The sequence below is a fragment of the Lissotriton vulgaris genome, chromosome 8 (assembly GCF_964263255.1).
Source record: "Lissotriton vulgaris chromosome 8, aLisVul1.2, whole genome shotgun sequence".
In the NCBI taxonomy this organism is placed as follows: Eukaryota; Metazoa; Chordata; class Amphibia; order Caudata; family Salamandridae; genus Lissotriton; species Lissotriton vulgaris.
The window spans coordinates 1458555326-1458578055 of record NC_141696.1 but is presented as its reverse complement, the minus strand read 5'-3'; the positions used below and the strand labels follow the sequence as shown (position 1 = coordinate 1458578055).

General features: G+C 42.7%; 1 protein-coding gene across 1 annotated transcript; it reads left to right on the top strand.

The window, feature by feature from the left end:
• The first annotated feature begins 2384 nt into the window (after nt 1-2384).
• LOC147698921 (uncharacterized) lies at nt 2385-4316 on the top strand. The gene is made up of 3 exons (XM_086936292.1): nt 2385-3023; nt 3141-3296; nt 3852-4316. The coding sequence occupies exons 1-3, from the start codon at nt 2385-2387 to the stop codon at nt 4314-4316; spliced, it is 1260 nt and encodes a 419-aa protein (XP_086792418.1).
• Nucleotides 4317-22730: the final 18414 nt, after the last annotated feature.

Genomic DNA, 22730 nt, shown 5'->3' with positions numbered 1-22730 from the left:
ATGTTCCAGTCATTACTGAATGCAGCTAAGTAGATACTTAATGAATGGGATAGTTACATGGAGGTGACCTGTGGCAGTATTACATATAGGCCACATTGCCCCATTCTGCAACATGTTGTACCCATAACTGGGTGAACCAGGCACAGACTGAGGGCCGTATTAAGGTCAATGCGCTGTTAACAGCATATGTAGGCACAAACTCAGACCTGCAATCTAAACAGCACATTAGTGACATTGGGACCAGTTGTTTGAAGGAAGCAGCAGTCTGTCCTTCACTTGCAGCTTGAGACATTGTCTCAGTTTAAAGCGAGGCAGGGATTCTCCAGTAAGCCGGTGCAGTGAGAGACTGCAGATGCTTGCAGGGGATGCCTGGGGCCCCTGGGACCACCATACCACCCTCCTAAGGAGTGCTTCTGTATGTCTGCGGTAAGCATTAACAATTGCACCTAATTGATACCGTTGAGGAAAGATTGTAGGAGAAAGACCAATCAATGAGTTCTGGTACAAACCAACGCTATAGACTTTTGTAAGATATGCATGTCCAGTTTTCCGATTTAAATTTTATCTTGCCTAAACATCATTTTGGGGGCTAACTTCACAAGGATAGCATGGCACACATTTTTGATTGCTAGGATTATCTTGATCTCCATCAACATTGATTCTCTGAAGTTAGTTACTCCAGGCAGTGCCAAGGAAACCCCAGAGAATCTGAGCTGCCGCCAATAGCTATTAGTTCTAGGACCAACCCAGTTCTGAACTATGTGGTTTATTGACAGAAATGTGTATATTTTTATGGGAGATGCTGTACATGGTTACAAAGAAAGGTACACGTGACCAGTATAGATGTAGGGGATGAAGTTAGAGGGGAAGTAGGTGTTTGCCGGTGGGTGCTTTACCATCTACGACAAAAGATAGAATTGGATTTTAATCAACATACATAAAGTGTATTACTTTCTTTTTACTAAAATAAATAAAGGCAAGAATGTCACCACCGAAGAGTTGCTGGTTGTTGAAGCCACCAGCCATAGTCTTGGGAAATCCTCTTTCACTAGACGGAGGAGGCCTAGCTCCAATATACCGGAGTGTTTAATATTCCCCTCTGTGGTGCCATCACTTTATTTCACTGCTTACAGCAGCTGGGAGGAGGCAGTGAGGAAAAGACTGAGCATCGTGAATGCTCATCGCTGTACCATGACAAAGGTTCAAGACCAGGGGAGGCTTTTCTGGGAGATAAGGGACTCACTCAGGCAAAGGCCAGAAAGGCTCTTGCACGTCTCGTTGCAGGTCCAGATTCAGCAGGTCAGCTGGGAAGTTGCAGGAAGGCCTCTGAAGCTTGTTGTGTCCATGTAGCTCACACATGAGTTCAACCAATTGACCCTTGGAGTCACTCTGGTTAGCCTGAGATGAAGGCAAGCAGGTCCCGTCTTCCTTCTCAGACACCAAGACCGTTGTTTAGCAGCAGGGCAGTCCTCTGGTAGCCGAACAGCCCTTGATCTATAACTTCCACGGGTACAGAAGTGTTCTGATGAGTGTCTCTGGCGGTCCAATATTTATACCTGGTGACAGTTTTTGCTTTGTGGGGTCCCTGTCCCACCCCAAAAATCAGATCTGGAAAGCTCTTCCCCTAGTCAAGGCTCCAAACATTCTGTGGGTGACAAAAGACAGGGCAGCCCTGGTGTCAGGTCCCTTTGTTTGTGCTGGAAGCAAGCTCTGTAAAGTTGTGTCTGGTGGCTTAGTGAACTAATGTGTCCACTGTAGGGGCCTGTATTTGACCTCACGGTCACAAATTCTAATCCCACCAGGTCCACTCAGTCTTTCATCCTTCTAAGGTTGATAAAATGAGTACAGTTGAGTAACAATAAGCATCTGTTATTCAGCGCCAAGATACCCACTTTTAGAAAGTTGTCATTTTCTAGCTCCCAAACAACTGTGCCTTTCTGCCCGTGTCCTGGATCATTTGACAGTGAATGGTTCTGCTGTTAGGGTTGTGTATGACTTCCAGATAGTAACAAAAAGGGGGCGTAGGAGTAGTATAGGTTGTACACTACTCGTCACCATGCATTTTTTGACAGGTGGCCACGCCCCCTTGGCCCCGCCCCTTTTATAAAAAAAGTTTGATATAAAAAAAAAAGTTTGATATAAAAAAAAAGTTTGATATAAAAAAAAAGTTTGATAAAAAAAAAAAAAAAAAAAAGTTTGATATAAAAAAAGTTTGATATAAAAAAAGTTTGATATAAAAAAAGTGTGATATAAAAAAAGTTTGATATAAAAAAGTTTGATATAAAAAAAATAAAAAAAATTCGTATATAAAACGATAAGTTAGATTTTGTGAATTAATGAACGTTAAATGATAGGCGTTGTATTTTTTTTAAAAAGCGCGTAAAATGACCAAGCATGCCGGCGGGTTGCTAAGAAGCGGTGCTAGTTTGAAATACGAGTCAACCACATACCGGGGCGTGTCTAGCATGTTCACAGAGGATATAAGCCGGCATTCTGAGGCGTGTGTGTTAAGAAACCCCAGTTTTTCCGACGAAGAAAACCTGAGCTTTAAGACAACTCTGAGAATGTCATGCAGTAGCGTGGAAGTTGGACCCCTTGGAGAAACTATAACTGCGATGCTGAAGGATGCCGCAAACGCTGCAGATGCCGCCGTTAAACTCGAGGATAGTGACAAGGAAAATTGCGACCCAACAACTCCTATGGCAGAGATGGCATCGACGCGGCCGAATAAAAAGCTGGAGAGCGGTATCGCGGAGACGTCGCAGCTGAATAAAAAGCCAGAGACCGGCGCCAGTGAAGAGGCGGTTGAGCATGTTGGAGAAACACCGAACAATTCCCCCGATGCTACAGACGGACGAGGAAGACCGGAACCGAGTGAAGAAGACGAGGGTATTTACCTGCAAGAGCCTGAACCCGAGGACTCTAGCGACTGTACAGAGATGGATTCCGGAGAAGAATCTGTAAACGAGCCAGAGAAGTCAACGGATGCTCAAGAAGAAAAGTGTGAAGTTGGAAAACGAAAAGTAAGTACGAACTGCGATTTTTCAGCAAACCTACGGGGTGTGTTTAAGAGTGTGATGATGAAGCGTGTAGTTATGAGGAAGTTTGAGGTCGAAAAAACCCTTTTTTCTTTTTATCAGCAAAAGAGAGGAGGTGGAGCCCCAGGCGACAAAACTGCTAGCACGACTATGGAAGTTACGCACCCATCGCTACGTTTTTCATGTCTCTGCTGCTCAAGACAGAAAAAACTTGCCGTTACGCATAAAAACTGCAGCTGTAAGCGCCTAGACGCAATTGTACAACTTTGGCGTGGTGACAGTCGGGGTGCGGAACAGTATTACACACTTTTGACCGCTATAGCCGCGGTCATAAAATTGTGCTTAAAGGCGGGGTGGTACGACGATTGCGAAGGTTGTAAAATTGACGACCCGAGTCAGCTGCATCACGACTGTCTCATGATGGGGTGTGAATATGAAGATAGGTTGATACGTAAACTATGTTGTAAGCTGGACCCCCATAAAATTATGGGGGCGTTGGGAAAGGTCACTGGCGTGAACGAAATGTTTCTACCCGCCGAATGTGTTAAGATGATTGTGATTGTTTTAAAATATATTAGAAGAGTACAGTCCCCGGCTGAGAATGTTAAAAGTATGTATGAGGCGGGTGGTGAAGACATAAGATCGAAAATGAAACACCATCTGAGTAAGAAGAATTATCGTAGATATTTTAAGATCAAGTATCTTTGTAGGAGTTTAAAACCGCGGAATATGACATTTATGAATGACGCTTAAATGAAAATGTGTTGATGACCGTGTTCGCTACTATTATGTATCTGTGTTTTTCTGTTGCAGGAAAGTTTGTATCATCACATGGTCGAGATCGGGGTGCGGCCGAGCGCTAAATGCGTGGAAGATGCTTTTTATTTTCTGATTAGAGCAAAGATGCCGTACCCCAAACCTGTGTTTCGGCCGACCTCGCTATGCCGTAACAAGCAATGTGAAGTCATTGAAGAGTTTGAAAAAGAACTGGGTCGGAAACCTAGAGGCTTTTACGACATTGAAAAGAGCAAATACTTCTTGGACGCCGACGACGTGCTCGAAGACTGCGTTAACAATTATATCACGCGGACATTTTGCACCCTAGGCACTACTCTGAATAAGAAACAGTTTTTCAATTTTATGAATACAATAGCCGATTTGTATTGTCGAGCCTTCATGAGTGGGCGTGGGGAAGATGCAAGAAGACTGATACCATACACCGCTAGCAAAATCAACATACTGATTCTACGTCATGAGTTTTTGAGAGTATTGTGTTAAATATCTATGTATTTGTTGTTATCATCGTTTATAGCGTTGTACATGCCTATATTACACACTTTAAATCATGCGCTGTTTAATTCATGTTTTATTAAATAATCTACTATTACCGCATAAACCGACTTCTAGTCCTGATTATATTATAAAAGGTGAATAATAAATAAAACAAGTGTGAATAAATTGAGTAGTGGTGAGGGTGTAGGAGTGCAGTATTGTAGTTCAAGAATCGCGACGATGCAGAAGCTTTTCAAAAGAGTTTATTACAACCCCTTGAAGGTTGGTAGTTTTGGCGGTGTAGACGCCTTGTACAAGGAGAGTAAAATCCACAACGACGCCGTTAAAAGAACACAAGTACGTGACTGGTTATCGGGTGAAGATGCCTACACTCTACATAAGGGGTCCAGAAAGCGCTTTCAAAGACGTCGTGTCTTAGTCAGCGGATTAAATCATCAATGGCAAGCAGACCTTCTAGATGTCCGTGAACACGCTGCAGTTAATGATGGTGTAAAATTTATATTAACCGTGATAGACATACTGTCAAAGTATGCATTTGCAGTTGGTTTGAAGGAAAAATCGGGGAGTTCGGTCACAAAAGCTTTTGATTACATTTTCAGCAGCGGAAGAGTCCCTAAAAAGTTGCAAACAGATAGAGGAAAAGAATTTGAAAACAAGACGCTAAAAGCTCTGCTGAAGCGGTATGGGGTAAAACATTTTGTCACAAACAACGAAGTTAAGGCGGCGATTGTAGAAAGATTCAACAGAACTCTCAAAGCTCGAATTTGGCGGTATTTTACAGCGTATAACACATTTCGTTATATAGATCGTTTACAAGATTTTATTGAAAGCTACAATCATAGCTATCATAGAACTATTAAGACGGCACCAGTAGAAGTAACCCCTCAAAATGAGTTGAAAATTTGGAGAACTGTGTACGGGTCAGCGTTCAACAACAACCCTGTTTCAAAAAGCACGTTCAAAAAAGGTGATCATGTTAGGGTATCTAGAAGCAAGGGAGTATTTCAAAAGGGTTATGAGCAGACCTTTACAGATGAGATCTTTGTGATAGACAAGATTTCCACGCATTCAGGCGTTACAGTTTTCAACTTAAAAGACTATGCCGGGGAGGAGGTCGTAGGGTGTTTTTACAAAGAAGAGCTACAAAAAATAAAAAAAGATCAAGACCGCGTGTACCGTGTTGAGAAAGTTTTGGCGAAGAAGGGGAACGGCGCCAGAAGACAGTGCCTAGTTAAATGGCGGGGGTGGCCTGATAAATTTAATAGTTGGGTTTCTGAGAGTGAATTAAAGGATATACAAAGTCTACAACAGCAGGTATAAGCATTTAGGTACCTCGAAGCGCCATGGAGGTCGGACCTTTTTATCTGACGCTCCCGAGTAACGCTTCTCTGGACACTTTCCCTAATAACAAAATTTCAAATTTTACAGTGAAACTAGCAAAACCTATACATCTGCAAGGTGACTGGGAGGTGGCCCTAACAGAAATTCAGTACCCGCATACGTGGGATACTTTTGAAACCGAGGATGTTAGATTTACAGTGGTACGCAAGAAGGAGAGCGCGCATGAACTTTCTTTCCCACCGGGGTACTATGACAAGATACAAGACATTGTAGACGTGATGAATAAATCTATCATTAACAACGCAGAACTTATAGACTTTAGATTAACGTATGATCCGCGACTTAGAAAAGTGCAGTTCAAGAATGTGCAAGACTACGGTATTTTGGTGCGTAAAAAACTGGGTCGAGTGCTGGGGCTGACGCCTAACGTTCACCACTCATCAGCAGAAGACAGAGCCTTCACGGATGTACACGGAGGGTATTACATGATGTTTGTGTACTGCGACGTGATAGAGCATCAGAGAGTGGGGGATAGCTACGTGCCGCTCCTCCGCTGTGTGGAAATCACAGGCCGAAATAATAGCATGATAAACATCATTTACACCAAAAGAGACTATGTGGCTGTCAGCAAAAAACATTTCCACACGATAACTTTGGAACTGAAGGACGATTTGAACGCCAATATAAGATTTAAAGTGGGTAAAGTCATAGCGAAGCTTCATTTCCGACCGCGACGCGGTGAAGTGTACTAGAATAATGATTTTACCTGAAAATTACGGCGATGCGTCGCTCTATAGGGATTACTATAGAGCTCAAGCAGGCTCGGGGCTCCCAGGGTTCCACGGGGCACCTATTATGTATGGGGCGGGTGTTGGCGGTATATTCAGAAGTCTTTTCAGGAAAGCGGTGCCGCTTTTAAGAAGAGGATTCCAACTGGCAAAACCGCATGTGAAAACCGCGGCATCAAATATCGCTCGAGACGTTGCAGGGCGCGTTTCTGGCGCGGTGATGAAAAAGTTCAACAAAACGGGTCAAGAAGGTTCGGGTTTAATCTATCTTCAAAGAGGCAGGAAGAGAAAAAGGGGTGTGTCACTAAGGGGACCGCCAGCGGCCCTTCAAAGCGATGTGAAGCGCCGTCGACCGGCTCAAAAGAGATCACTGAAGACCCGGAGTAGACGCGGAAAAAAACGAGTCTCTAAGGGTAACATATTTTAAAAAAGCGGACCATGGCCTCCGTCCCCTGCGGGTCCCAGGAATGCGCAAAGTCCGAGTTGGACCTATTCCAAATACCGCCAACACAAACCAGCGTTGAAAGTTCTCTATACGTGAAGTACCGCCACTTTCGGCCCTGTCAGACACAGCCCCCTTGGAGTTCTTTATAGCACGGTCGGATGACTACTTGGACCTTTCAGCCACGATGCTTTATCTTTCGTGCAAAATTACTAACGCCGACGGTACTGATCTGGACGCCGCCGCGCGTGTGGCATTTTCTCCATACCCCATAGCATCCCTCTTTAACCAACTGGATGTGAGCCTCGGCGACCGACTCATCAGCCAGTCAAACAACTCGTACCCATACAGGGCTTATTTTAGACAGCGTGCTTAACTATGGGGACCATGCTTTGAAACGCCAACTTTCAGCAGGTCTCTTCTACAGAGACACCGCCGGAGAGCATGAGGACACAACTTTAAATGGCGCAAATGCCGGGTTCAAGAGTAGAGCTAGCTTTACAGCCCGAAGTCGAAAAGTGGAACTTATGGGGCAATTACACAGCGATCTGTTTTTCCAAGACAAATTAATGCTTAACGGTCTAGATGTGAAGATTAAACTTATTCGAAATAAAGACACTTTTTGCTTAATGAGCGGCGACGCTGAAAATTACAAAGTGCATATCTTATCAGCGTCGCTATTTGTGAAACGCGTAAAAGTGAGCCCCGTGGTGCGTTTAGCTCACGCCGAGACTCTGTTAACCAGTAATGCCAAGTACCCCATTGAAAGAGTGGAGCTTAAGGTGTTCAGCATACCGGCCGGATCTCTACTATCGAATACAGAGAATATTTTCTTCGGATTTTTGCCAAGAACTGTAATTGTAACGCTGGTCGATAACGCAGCATTTAGCGGTGAATATGGAAAAAACCCTTTTAATTTTAAGCATTATAATATATCGCACAGCAGTCTCTCTGTAGACGGCCAAGCTATACCTGCAAAACCATACATGTCTTCGTTTGAAACTGGGGGCGTGGCTAGAGAATATTTGGCCTTGCTTCAGGTTGCCGGGAAGTATGCGGCGGACCGTCCCTTCTTTGTGGACCGCACAGAGTACACTAAAGGTTATTCTATGTTGGCTTTCGATCTAAGCCCCGACAACGACGCTGGAGGCGACCATTTTTCGATACAAAAATCAGGCAACGTACGTCTGGAGCTCCGCTTTAGCGCCGCTTTGCCGTCTACCATAAACCTCCTGATTTACGCCGTGTTTCAGAATGTTATACAGATCAATCATAGGAGAGAGGTATTAATTGACTATATGTGATGATGAATACGTCGCAACTGGAACGTTTTCTTGCCAAAGACAAGACTGCTAAACATTCATTTTTAGGTGTATTTGCAGCTGACACTCTACCGCTGTATCTGAGTAAACATCAACGACCTCTTCATTTAATAGTCAATACAGATGGTAAAGATCAAAGGGGTCGGCACTGGTTAGCAATATTTCTAACGGATAAGGACTCTGAGTTTTTTGACTCCTACGGAATGCCCCCAAACAGTTATTTGTATCCCGATACCATATGGACATTTTTAAAAAGAAACTCTGCAGACCGCATAATATTTAGTGATAATCAGATTCAGGACGACGCTTCATTCACCTGTGGGGCACATTGTTTGTTTTATTTATATCATAGATGCCGCGGTGTAGACTTTGAAAGCATTTTAAAAATGTATTCAACAGATTTAAACGCAAATGATGCTCTTGTAACAAGGTTTGTGATGAGAGAATTACGCAGATTGAAAAGAGGTGGTGTAAATAAGATACCATCGCAAAATTGTATTTCATTCACTCATAATAAACATGTTCATTGTATTTATGATAACTAGCAGGCCTCTGCAAGGTCTTTTTTCAAAGTAAATTCGTATCAAACATTTTACCCTATGATATAAATGTACCTAAATAAAATGCATGAAAAATGGCTTTAACTGTTCGTGTCGATTTGACTTTTTCTAGCACCACGTGGCTAAGTTAAGTTACCGCACATCTGTTTATATGCATTCAGAAATGCTTAGAGAAGATATTGTCCGTATATGGGTCTAGAGTCAGGGGTGCAAAGAATGAAGGAAAAAAAAGTATGAAAAAATGAATTAAAAAAAAGGGGCCTTAGTGCACGTAATGGTCTGACTTTTTTTTCAGCACAGCATGGTCATGTTAATGCGCAGCTGTTTATATGCATTCAGAAATGCTTAGAGAAGATATTGTCCGTATATGGGTCTAGAGTCAGGGGTGCAAAGAATGAAGGAAAAAAAAAAGTATGAAAAAATGAATTAAAAAAAAAGGGCCTTAGTTAACGTAATGGTCTGACTTTTTTTTTTTCAGCACACAGCATGGTCATGTTAATGCGCAGCTGTTTATATGCATTCAGAAATGCTTAGAGAAGATATTGTCCGTATATGGGTCTAGAGTCAGGGGTGCAAAGAATGAAGGAAAAAAAAGTCAGACCATTACGTTAACTAAGGCCCCTTTTTTTTTAATTCATTTTTTCATACTTTTTTTTCCTTCATTCTTTGCACCCCTGACTCTAGACCCATATACGGACAATATCTTCTCTAAGCATTTCTGAATGCATATAAACAGCTGCGCATTAACATGACCATGCTGTGTGCTGAAAAAAAAAAAGTCAGACCATTACGTTAACTAAGGCCCTTTTTTTTTAATTCATTTTTTCATACTTTTTTTTTTCCTTCATTCTTTGCACCCCTGACTCTAGACCCATATACGGACAATATCTTCTCTAAGCATTTCTGAATGCATATAAACAGCTGCGCATTAACATGACCATGCTGTGCTGAAAAAAAAGTCAGACCATTACGTGCACTAAGGCCCCTTTTTTTTAATTCATTTTTTCATACTTTTTTTTCCTTCATTCTTTGCACCCCTGACTCTAGACCCATATACGGACAATATCTTCTCTAAGCATTTCTGAATGCATATAAACAGATGTGCGGTAACTTAACTTAGCCACGTGGTGCTAGAAAAAGTCAAATCGACACGAACAGTTAAAGCCATTTTTCATGCATTTTATTTAGGTACATTTATATCATAGGGTAAAATGTTTGATACGAATTTACTTTGAAAAAAGACCTTGCAGAGGCCTGCTAGTTATCATAAATACAATGAACATGTTTATTATGAGTGAATGAAATACAATTTTGCGATGGTATCTTATTTACACCACCTCTTTTCAATCTGCGTAATTCTCTCATCACAAACCTTGTTACAAGAGCATCATTTGCGTTTAAATCTGTTGAATACATTTTTAAAATGCTTTCAAAGTCTACACCGCGGCATCTATGATATAAATAAAACAAACAATGTGCCCCACAGGTGAATGAAGCGTCGTCCTGAATCTGATTATCACTAAATATTATGCGGTCTGCAGAGTTTCTTTTTAAAAATGTCCATATGGTATCGGGATACAAATAACTGTTTGGGGGCATTCCGTAGGAGTCAAAAAACTCAGAGTCCTTATCCGTTAGAAATATTGCTAACCAGTGCCGACCCCTTTGATCTTTACCATCTGTATTGACTATTAAATGAAGAGGTCGTTGATGTTTACTCAGATACAGCGGTAGAGTGTCAGCTGCAAATACACCTAAAAATGAATGTTTAGCAGTCTTGTCTTTGGCAAGAAAACGTTCCAGTTGCGACGTATTCATCATCACATATAGTCAATTAATACCTCTCTCCTATGATTGATCTGTATAACATTCTGAAACACGGCGTAAATCAGGAGGTTTATGGTAGACGGCAAAGCGGCGCTAAAGCGGAGCTCCAGACGTACGTTGCCTGATTTTTGTATCGAAAAATGGTCGCCTCCAGCGTCGTTGTCGGGGCTTAGATCGAAAGCCAACATAGAATAACCTTTAGTGTACTCTGTGCGGTCCACAAAGAAGGGACGGTCCGCCGCATACTTCCCGGCAACCTGAAGCAAGGCCAAATATTCTCTAGCCCGCCCCCAGTTTCAAACGAAGACATGTATGGTTTTGCAGGTATAGCTTGGCCGTCTACAGAGAGACTGCTGTGCGATATATTATAATGCTTAAAATTAAAAGGGTTTTTTCCATATTCACCGCTAAATGCTGCGTTATCGACCAGCGTTACAATTACAGTTCTTGGCAAAAATCCGAAGAAAATATTCTCTGTATTCGATAGTAGAGATCCGGCCGGTATGCTGAACACCTTAAGCTCCACTCTTTCAATGGGGTACTTGGCATTACTGGTTAACAGAGTCTCGGCGTGAGCTAAACGCACCACGGGGCTCACTTTTACGCGTTTCACAAATAGCGACGCTGATAAGATATGCACTTTGTAATTTTCAGCGTCGCCGCTCATTAAGCAAAAAGTGTCTTTATTTCGAATAAGTTTAATCTTCACATCTAGACCGTTAAGCATTAATTTGTCTTGGAAAAACAGATCGCTGTGTAATTGCCCCATAAGTTCCACTTTTCGACTTCGGGCTGTAAAGCTAGCTCTACTCTTGAACCCGGCATTTGCGCCATTTAAAGTTGTGTCCTCGTGCTCTCCGGCGGTGTCTCTGTAGAAGAGACCTGCTGAAAGTTGGCGTTTCAAAGCATGGTCCCCATAGTTAAGCACGCTGTCTAAATAAGCCCTGTATGGGTACGAGTTGTTTGACTGGCTGATGAGTCGGTCGCCGAGGCTCACATCCAGTTGGTTAAAGAGGGATGCTATGGGGTATGGAGAAAATGCCACACGCGCGGCGGCGTCCAGATCAGTACCGTCGGCGTTAGTAATTTTGCACGAAAGATAAAGCATCGTGGCTGAAAGGTCCAAGTAGTCATCCGACCGTGCTATAAAGAACTCCAAGGGGGCTGTGTCTGACAGGGCCGAAAGTGGCGGTACTTCGACGTATAGAGAACTTTCAACGCTGGTTTGTGTTGGCGGTATTTGGAATAGGTCCAACTCGGACTTTGCGCATTCCTGGGACCCGCAGGGGACGGAGGCCATGGTCCGCTTTTTTAAAATATGTTACCCTTAGAGACTCGTTTTTTTCCGCGTCTACTCCGGGTCTTCAGTGATCTCTTTTGAGCCGGTCGACGGCGCTTCACATCGCTTTGAAGGGCCGCTGGCGGTCCCCTTAGTGACACACCCCTTTTTCTCTTCCTGCCTCTTTGAAGATAGATTAAACCCGAACCTTCTTGACCCGTTTTGTTGAACTTTTTCATCACCGCGCCAGAAACGCGCCCTGCAACGTCTCGAGCGATATTTGATGCCGTGGTTTTCACATGCGGTTTTGCCAGTTGGAATCCTCTTCTTAAAAGCGGCACCGCTTTCCTGAAAAGACTTCTGAATATACCGCCAACACCCGCCCCATACATAATAGGTGCCCCGTGGAACCCTGGGAGCCCCGAGCCTGCTTGAGCTCTATAGTAATCCCTATAGAGCGACGCATCGCCGTAATTTTCAGGTAAAATCATTATTCTAGTACACTTCACCGCGTCGCGGTCGGAAATGAAGCTTCGCTATGACTTTACCCACTTTAAATCTTATATTGGCGTTCAAATCGTCCTTCAGTTCCAAAGTTATCGTGTGGAAATGTTTTTTGCTGACAGCCACATAGTCTCTTTTGGTGTAAATGATGTTTATCATGCTATTATTTCGGCCTGTGATTTCCACACAGCGGAGGAGCGGCAGGTAGCTATCCCCCACTCTCTGATGCTCTATCACGTCGCAGTACACAAACATCATGTAATACCCTCCGTGTACATCCGTGAAGGCTCTGTCTTCTGCTGATGAGTGGTGAACGTTAGGCGTCAGCCCCAGCACTCGACCCAGTTTTTTACGCACCAAAATACCGTAGTCTTGCACATTCTTGAACTGCACTTTTCTAAGTCGCGGATCATACGTTAATCTAAAGTCTATAAGTTCTGCGTTGTTAATGATAGATTTATTCATCACGTCTACAATGTCTTGTATCTTGTCATAGTACCCCGGTGGGAAAGAAAGTTCATGCGCGCTCTCCTTCTTGCGTACCACTGTAAATCTAACATCCTCGGTTTCAAAAGTATCCCACGTATGCGGGTACTGAATTTCTGTTAGGGCCACCTCCCAGTCACCTTGCAGATGTATAGGTTTTGCTAGTTTCACTGTAAAATTTGAAATTTTGTTATTAGGGAAAGTGTCCAGAGAAGCGTTACTCGGGAGCGTCAGATAAAAAGGTCCGACCTCCATGGCGCTTCGAGGTACCTAAATGCTTATACCTGCTGTTGTAGACTTTGTATATCCTTTAATTCACTCTCAGAAACCCAACTATTAAATTTATCAGGCCACCCCCGCCATTTAACTAGGCACTGTCTTCTGGCGCCGTTCCCCTTCTTCGCCAAAACTTTCTCAACACGGTACACGCGGTCTTGATCTTTTTTTATTTTTTGTAGCTCTTCTTTGTAAAAACACCCTACGACCTCCTCCCCGGCATAGTCTTTTAAGTTGAAAACTGTAACGCCTGAATGCGTGGAAATCTTGTCTATCACAAAGATCTCATCTGTAAAGGTCTGCTCATAACCCTTTTGAAATACTCCCTTGCTTCTAGATACCCTAACATGATCACCTTTTTTGAACGTGCTTTTTGAAACAGGGTTGTTGTTGAACGCTGACCCGTACACAGTTCTCCAAATTTTCAACTCATTTTGAGGGGTTACTTCTACTGGTGCCGTCTTAATAGTTCTATGATAGCTATGATTGTAGCTTTCAATAAAATCTTGTAAACGATCTATATAACGAAATGTGTTATACGCCAAATTCGAGCTTTGAGAGTTCTGTTGAATCTTTCTACAATCGCCGCCTTAACTTCGTTGTTTGTGACAAAATGTTTTACCCCATACCGCTTCAGCAGAGCTTTTAGCGTCTTGTTTTCAAATTCTTTTCCTCTATCTGTTTGCAACTTTTTAGGGACTCTTCCGCTGCTGAAAATGTAATCAAAAGCTTTTGTGACCGAACTCCCCGATTTTTCCTTCAAACCAACTGCAAATGCATACTTTGACAGTATGTCTATCACGGTTAATATAAATTTTACACCATCATTAACTGCAGCGTGTTCACGGACATCTAGAAGGTCTGCTTGCCATTGATGATTTAATCCGCTGACTAAGACACGACGTCTTTGAAAGCGCTTTCTGGACCCCTTATGTAGAGTGTAGGCATCTTCACCCGATAACCAGTCACGTACTTGTGTTCTTTTAACGGCGTCGTTGTGGATTTTACTCTCCTTGTACAAGGCGTCTACACCGCCAAAACTACCAACCTTCAAGGGGTTGTAATAAACTCTTTTGAAAAGCTTCTGCATCGTCGCGATTCTTGAACTACAATACTGCACTCCTACACCCTCACCACTACTCAATTTATTCACACTTGTTTTATTTATTATTCACCTTTTATAATATAATCAGGACTAGAAGTCGGTTTATGCGGTAATAGTAGATTATTTAATAAAACATGAATTAAACAGCGCATGATTTAAAGTGTGTAATATAGGCATGTACAACGCTATAAACGATGATAACAACAAATACATAGATATTTAACACAATACTCTCAAAAACTCATGACGTAGAATCAGTATGTTGATTTTGCTAGCGGTGTATGGTATCAGTCTTCTTGCATCTTCCCCACGCCCACTCATGAAGGCTCGACAATACAAATCGGCTATTGTATTCATAAAATTGAAAAACTGTTTCTTATTCAGAGTAGTGCCTAGGGTGCAAAATGTCCGCGTGATATAATTGTTAACGCAGTCTTCGAGCACGTCGTCGGCGTCCAAGAAGTATTTGCTCTTTTCAATGTCGTAAAAGCCTCTAGGTTTCCGACCCAGTTCTTTTTCAAACTCTTCAATGACTTCACATTGCTTGTTACGGCATAGCGAGGTCGGCCGAAACACAGGTTTGGGGTACGGCATCTTTGCTCTAATCAGAAAATAAAAAGCATCTTCCACGCATTTAGCGCTCGGCCGCACCCCGATCTCGACCATGTGATGATACAAACTTTCCTGCAACAGAAAAACACAGATACATAATAGTAGCGAACACGGTCATCAACACATTTTCATTTAAGCGTCATTCATAAATGTCATATTCCGCGGTTTTAAACTCCTACAAAGATACTTGATCTTAAAATATCTACGATAATTCTTCTTACTCAGATGGTGTTTCATTTTCGATCTTATGTCTTCACCACCCGCCTCATACATACTTTTAACATTCTCAGCCGGGGACTGTACTCTTCTAATATATTTTAAAACAATCACAATCATCTTAACACATTCGGCGGGTAGAAACATTTCGTTCACGCCAGTGACCTTTCCCAACGCCCCCATAATTTTATGGGGGTCCAGCTTACAACATAGTTTACGTATCAACCTATCTTCATATTCACACCCCATCATGAGACAGTCGTGATGCAGCTGACTCGGGTCGTCAATTTTACAACCTTCGCAATCGTCGTACCACCCCGCCTTTAAGCACAATTTTATGACCGCGGCTATAGCGGTCAAAAGTGTGTAATACTGTTCCGCACCCCGACTGTCACCACGCCAAAGTTGTACAATTGCGTCTAGGCGCTTACAGCTGCAGTTTTTATGCGTAACGGCAAGTTTTTTCTGTCTTGAGCAGCAGAGACATGAAAAACGTAGCGATGGGTGCGTAACTTCCATAGTCGTGCTAGCAGTTTTGTCGCCTGGGGCTCCACCTCCTCTCTTTTGCTGATAAAAAGAAAAAAGGGTTTTTTCGACCTCAAACTTCCTCATAACTACACGCTTCATCATCACACTCTTAAACACACCCCGTAGGTTTGCTGAAAAATCGCGGTTCGTACTTACTTTTCGTTTTCCAACTTCACACTTTTCTTCTTGAGCATCCGTTGACTTCTCTGGCTCGTTTACAGATTCTTCTCCGGAATCCATCTCTGTACAGTCGCTAGAGTCCTCGGGTTCAGGCTCTTGCAGGTAAATACCCTCGTCTTCTTCACTCGGTTCCGGTCTTCCTCGTCCGTCTGTAGCATCGGGGGAATTGTTCGGTGTTTCTCCAACATGCTCAACCGCCTCTTCACTGGCGCCGGTCTCTGGCTTTTTATTCAGCTGCGACGTCTCCGCGATACCGCTCTCCAGCTTTTTATTCGGCCGCGTCGATGCCATCTCTGCCATAGGAGTTGTTGGGTCGCAATTTTCCTTGTCACTATCCTCGAGTTTAACGGCGGCATCTGCAGCGTTTGCGGCATCCTTCAGCATCGCAGTTATAGTTTCTCCAAGGGGTCCAACTTCCACGCTACTGCATGACATTCTCAGAGTTGTCTTAAAGCTCAGGTTTTCTTCGTCGGAAAAACTGGGGTTTCTTAACACACACGCCTCAGAATGCCGGCTTATATCCTCTGTGAACATGCTAGACACGTCCCGGTATGTGGTTGACTCGTATTTCAAACTAGCACCGCTTCTTAGCAACCCGCCGGCATGCTTGGTCATTTTACGCGCTTTTTAAAAAAAATACAACGCCTATCATTTAACGTTCATTAATTCACAAAATCTAACTTATCGTTTTATATACGAATTTTTTTTATTTTTTTTATATCAAACTTTTTTATATCAAACTTTTTTTATATCACACTTTTTTTAATATCAAACTTTTTTTATATCAAACTTTTTTTATATCAAACTTTTTTTTTTTTTTTTTTTTTTATCAAACTTTTTTTTTATATCAAACTTTTTTTTATATCAAACTTTTTTTTTTATATCAAACTTTTTTTATAAAAGGGGCGGGGCCAAGGGGGCGTGGTCACCTGTCAAAAAATGCATGGTGACGAGTAGTGTACAACCTATACTACTCGTAGGTGTGGACCATCCGGTCTATCTGTTCCCAATCCAAAGTTAGCACTTATTAACTGTAATAAGGTAATTCAGTGTTAGTCAGTCAGGGAGAAGGCCCTTGCAACAATGACAAATTTATTTAGGAGTTTTTCACTGGCAGGATATGTAAAAGTTAAGTGCAGGTGCCCAACACTTAAATACAATGTACTATGCCTTATGAGAATGTAGGGCATACCTTGGGGGTGACTTATATGTATTAAAAATTAAGGTTTAAGCTTGGCAAAAGGCTTATTTTGTCAGGTCGAAATGTCAGCCTAAAACTGCACATATAGGCTGCAGTGGCAGTCCTGAGACATGTTTTAAAATGCTGGTTTAGTGGGTGGCACAATGAGTGCGCCAAGCCCACTCATAGCATTTTTATTTATGGGCCCTGTGTACATGTGGTACCATCTACTAGGGACCTACAAGTAAATTAAATATGCCAATTAGGTGTAGGCCAATGTTATCATGTTCGAAGGTGACAGCACAAGCACTTTAGCACTGGTAAGCAATTGTAAGTGCAAGGAGTCCTAAAGACAACAAGAACGGATTCAGCAAAAGAGGAGGTGTGAAGGCAAAATGTTTGGGGCGAAACCATGCCAAGGATCTCAGGTCTAAAATGAACACTTGACATGTGTGTCAGGGCAGGCTGCAGGCACTGGTAGATGAAGATGTTTCTATGACCTAAGCCCGCCCAAAAATTGGCGAACGAGGCTCCCATGGACATTGGCTGCAGTTGTATCCATTTGTCAAGAATTGCAGTGGATAAGAAAGACTTCATTGAGAGATGGTAGTGCCATGAAGCCTCTGCCGAAGCAAGAAATCTCTTTATCACTCAAAAATGACACACAGAAAGTGTAACCCCCGCCTCCGTCCCTCTACACTTCTTTTTGAAAACTTGGAAGCTAATGTCTGCAGCTGCTGTCGGTACAAACTGTGCTCTCTCATTTTTATGTAAAAAGCTCCTATTTTTTTATCAGTTCTCTGAATTTCATAACACCTTGGGAAATGAGAACCACAAAGGGAGAGCACTCTTACCATCACAATCTCATGCGAAAACTGCAAATTGATTTAGGTAGCATATGCAGAATAATCCTGTGTAACCTTTGACCGTGCGCATTTTCAAGTTAGGTGTGAAAACCTCAGACAGATAATGCTGGTTAGAAATCCAGCCCTCCGGCTCAGGACTCTTCAGCCAGCCCTGTGGCAGCCTCATTCTGAAAGGGTGTTCAATACCGGTTTCTTTTATAACAGTAACCCTTTGCGAGGCCTCAAGAGAATTTAGGAATTGCAGATTTGGGGATTTTTTACAACTGTTCACTTGACATATGTAAACACAAGATGCATGTAACTTTGTAGTATAAGACACAATAAAGATAATGAATTCACATATGTTTGTGGTTCTCACCAGACAGGTCTGGCCGACACCGAATTGGTTCTTAGTGGAAAATTCTTGCTCTTGTCCTTAATTTACTGTATTGCAATTTCCTCAAATTTCTCCTTAAAAAAAAAGGCAAAATAATTTTAAGCAAAGTATTTGCACTTTGGGAGTTGAAGGGAAAAGCAGATGGATGATATATCCACAGAAAGAGATGAGACACACATCTAAATTCCATTCCATTATGAAAACCATTTCATGTCAGCCCAGTAAATCCTGCTGGCTGACCTCAGCTGTTATCAGCCTGCAGCTCGGTTGACCTGTGAGCCCTTTCAAGCATATAAGCTTTTTCATTCTATCAGGTTGCTGGTATCTTATTTTATTCTTTTGTAATATTTTAATGAGCTCGGAGCTTATCAAAATGGAAATGGACTGACTGACTGCTTTTGGAGACAGTAGAAAGAAACCTATAGGAAGGGTTCAGACTGACGTGGAGCGTAGACAGACTGTATTCCTCTGGTAGGCCAAGAGTGAATGTGGAGTGAAAGTGAGTGGAAGTGTTGGCGAAAACCTATAGAGTTAAATAAGCCTGTGGCAGTTGGAAGCCTGGATTGGCAATCCTAAAGCTGAAGATGATACCCTCGTAGACTGCCCGACTAGAATCTGATGTACATATTGTTCTCAAACAAAAGCCATAATCAATTGTTATGTGTTTTATATAAAATCAATTAAAAAATAGCAAAAAATGAGAGATGAAAAAATGATAGCTAAGCTTCAAAGCTCTACGCAAGTTGGGGAGCGAATACAATGAACCGCTTACTTACTGGTAAAGTTCATTACTGTGAGGACTAATGCTCCTCGTCCCAGTCTTTAATGAATGAGGTGGCTCTGTCTCCGGCGTCCCTTTTCCCTTTCCATTATCAAGTTAAGATATCCCTCCTCCCTCCATGGCGCCCTGCTCTTTTTCAAGCTCTGCTATATAGAAGTATTAGGCCTCAGGGGTATGAAGCTTACCATGAAGTAACAGGTTGATTACCTTTTCGCCCTTCCGCTTCTACCCTTCTTTACCGAATGAGGATATACCAACGCCACATAATCAAGTACCAACAACACACCATATCTTCCACAGGTTTATTAATTAACCCTAAAATTATTTGAATTATTTCATTGCAGGTTTCATGACACATGAAGCTAAATGTACAGCATCAGTGAAACTCAAATTTAGTCTGTAATGTTAAAAAAAGGTTTCTACTGGGGACCAGTTGGCTGCACCGCAAATTTATTACAGTGAGACTTCTACAATTTCTGCTCAAGAGGCCAAACCCGAACTTGTTGAGCGGCCCTAGACATTTTTGGGAACTCCATGCCCTACCAACAGTGCTCTGGTTTGCTTGACCCACCAATTCAAGGTCTCCATATTCACCTATATGCCTTTACTAGCTGTCCTAAGAAGACACGAAGAGGACATTTGATTTCTGAAAATGCGTTGTTCTATCTAGATAGTTTAATAGTATCCTTTTAATATTTAAACAGTGAAGAATTGAACTTTAAGCCTCTCTTTAAAGACTGGCAAGACTATTCCCTGTGCTAAATTAAATTGTTTTAGAATAATTGGTCTAAACTACCCTGTTTGGTAAGAATTATAAGTATGTGTAATTCCCCTAACCTCCTGGCACACATTATTGCTACCAGAAATGCAAATTTCGAAAAGGAAAGTTAAACCCAGAAAATACCTGCTGTGCTCTAAAGGATTTAGCTGCAAACCTTTCAAACCCAAATCACAATCAAATCCAAAGAAGATTAAGGTATTGGAATAACAGGCCTTCTTAGCCTGAAGCTTTTTAGAAGTCTCTAGGCCGGCGGAACTACTTTCCACAAATGTACACCTGCCCTTTTGAATGATGTAATTGTTTCCCACAGGAAGTGGTGAAGAGTGCTAACCCTATTAGGAAACTGTTCCTCAAGAAATCAAGGATATTTAAAGGATGATTTGAATACAAATCCTTTATCCACACCCCACTTCTCAAAGCATGCTCAGTTCAGTTCTCGTCCGTCAATTTCATCTCCTCCACTGCACCCTATCTCAGGCAGTGACATATGTGGTTATCACCAAGGGGCTTGGCTATTGAAATCAAACTTTCTTTTGTAAGTTGATGGGTTGTAGCCACCACTGAAGGTCATGCTGGAATAAGCTTCTTGTAGTGTTGAGCTGATGAAGACCAAAAACTCAGAAGAAGAAACATAATAGGGGTTGACAAGCCCCAGGTACTACAGCTATAGTCATTGCTAATAGGCCTTGAACCTTGAGCTAAGGTCTGGGTACAGCTAGAGGGACAGACAACAATCGTTGACTTTGGTCTGTAAATTCTGGATTCTTGATTCTGGTAGAAACACTCAACCTTGTTCTGTGTCAAGAAGGGAACCAATGAAATTCTATGCTGACTTGGGTGCCAATTGCACTACTAGTGATTAATGACAAAGCCCAGGGACTCCAGACAGCTACATACCTTTTCCAAATATTCTTTGTCCTTTAAACAAATAATCAGTTATGAGCCACTTATCAAAGCAAAGAAAATATAGTAATGTCTTCATGAAATTCCTGGGAGATGATGACAGGCCAAATGGGAGAGCTCTGAACTGGTAGGTCTTGCCCTACAGTGTAAATATGAGATATGTTTGGCTGTTTTGATGGGTGCATTTTGAAAATCCAGAGTAACCAAACAATCTCCTTCTGAATGAGTGGAATTATGGCCTGCAGAATTACCATGCTGAATGGAAAGTAATGGACACATCTGTTCAACGTTTTCAGGTCAAAGACTGGTCTGTACTTCAATCCTTGTTTTGGAACCAGAATTAACCTTAAAAAAAGCTTCTCTGCAACTGAGGGACTGGAACTATTGCCTCTTTTATGCTAGGTCCTGAATACCCTGCAGAGTGGCTTGTTCCTTGACCTCTCATTTGGATAGAATAGTTGGAAGAGAAAGTTGTTCTGGCGGTGGGCTTCCAAACTCATAACCCACGCATTCTTGATCATGCCGGACTATTTTTGGCGAAAGTTTGTAATCCAAACATCTATTGCACTTAAAATATAATGGCTACTTATGCTTTTGTTGCTGGGGGATTATTAGTTGGAGGCAGCCACGGCCGGTGGTAGGTGTAACTGCAGGGGAGTGAGGTAGGGAGGGGGAGGGGCAGGGTGGGTGGTTGTAATGTATGGATGATGGACTTTAACAGGTAAGTAAACATATAAATAAACAAGCATTGGAAATGCAATAGGTCTCGCATTAGAAAAGTGGGAGCTATTGGTATTGTAAATTTTTTTTTTTTTTGTGGGTAGTTTTCCCAAATAGCTACATTGATAGATTAGTCATTTACAATGCCAATAGTTTTTTTTTTTTTAATGTGGCACCTATAGCATTTGGAATGCCACATGATTTGTATTGACGTGACTTTGATGGCAGCTTATGTTGTTATGCCACATTTGTAGAGAGCAGGAGAGTGCAGCAGGGGATAGAAGCACAGCCCTGCAAGCTTAGCGTCCTCCCATCTGTGGCTTGAGTGGTGTGAGGGTGAGGGGTGTGAGAGTGAGGAATGTGAGTGTGATGGGTGTGAGCATGAGTGTTGTGAGTGTGAGGGAGTGTGAGTGTGAGGGGGAGTGAGTGTGTGTGATGGTGAAGTTGAGTGAGTGTTTGTGAGGCTGAGTGTATGTGACGGTGTGTGTTGGTGAGGGTGTGTGAGGGTGAGTGAGTGTTTTTGATGTTTAGTGAGAGTGTGTGACGGTGTGAGGCTGAGGGTGTGTGAGGGTGAGTGTGTGTGAGGGTGATTGAGGGTGAGAGAGGTGTTGTTAGGCAGAGGGTGTGTGACGGTGTGTGAGCGTGAGGGTGTGTGAGGCTGAGTGTGAGTGATTGTGAGTGTGAGTGAGTGTGAGTGAGGGGGTGTGAGGGTGATGGGGTGTGAGGGTGATGGTGTGAGGGTGATTGAGGGTGTGTGAGGGTGAGGGGATGAGGGTAAGGCTGTGTGAGGCTGAGGGGTGTTGATGGTGAGAGAGTGTGAGGGGTGTGAGTGGGTGCGGCTGTCCGGTGTAGTGAGTGTGAGCTTGTTGTGAGGGGTGTTATTTTTTGAGGGGAGTGAGGGTGTGTGAGTGTGTGTGAGTGTGAGGGGGTGTGAGTGTGTGTGAGGGTGAGTGTGGCGGGAAGAGGGCATCAGCTGGCAAACCAGAGAGCTCCCTCAGACCTTGGAGCGCCAATTGGCTCTGAAATGAAAGGCCACTTCGCCACACACACAGTGTACACACTTCCAGCTGCTGAAACGTTGTTCATCTGTGCTTTCACACTTGTAATCAAAAGCCAGGGCCAACCGCGTAATGGCCCGACCACTCACGTCTTATTCCAGGCCGAATTGTAATACAACAAACATTGTGGGGGTTGATCGTGTGTCTTGTTCTGCAGAGAGCTTTCTGTTTTCACAAGCTAGAAAGAAACCGGGACCGAAAAAAAACTTTAAAGTATGTGCCACACAGCTGTTCAAAAACTGATACGCATGGTTTCATTCTTCTTGAA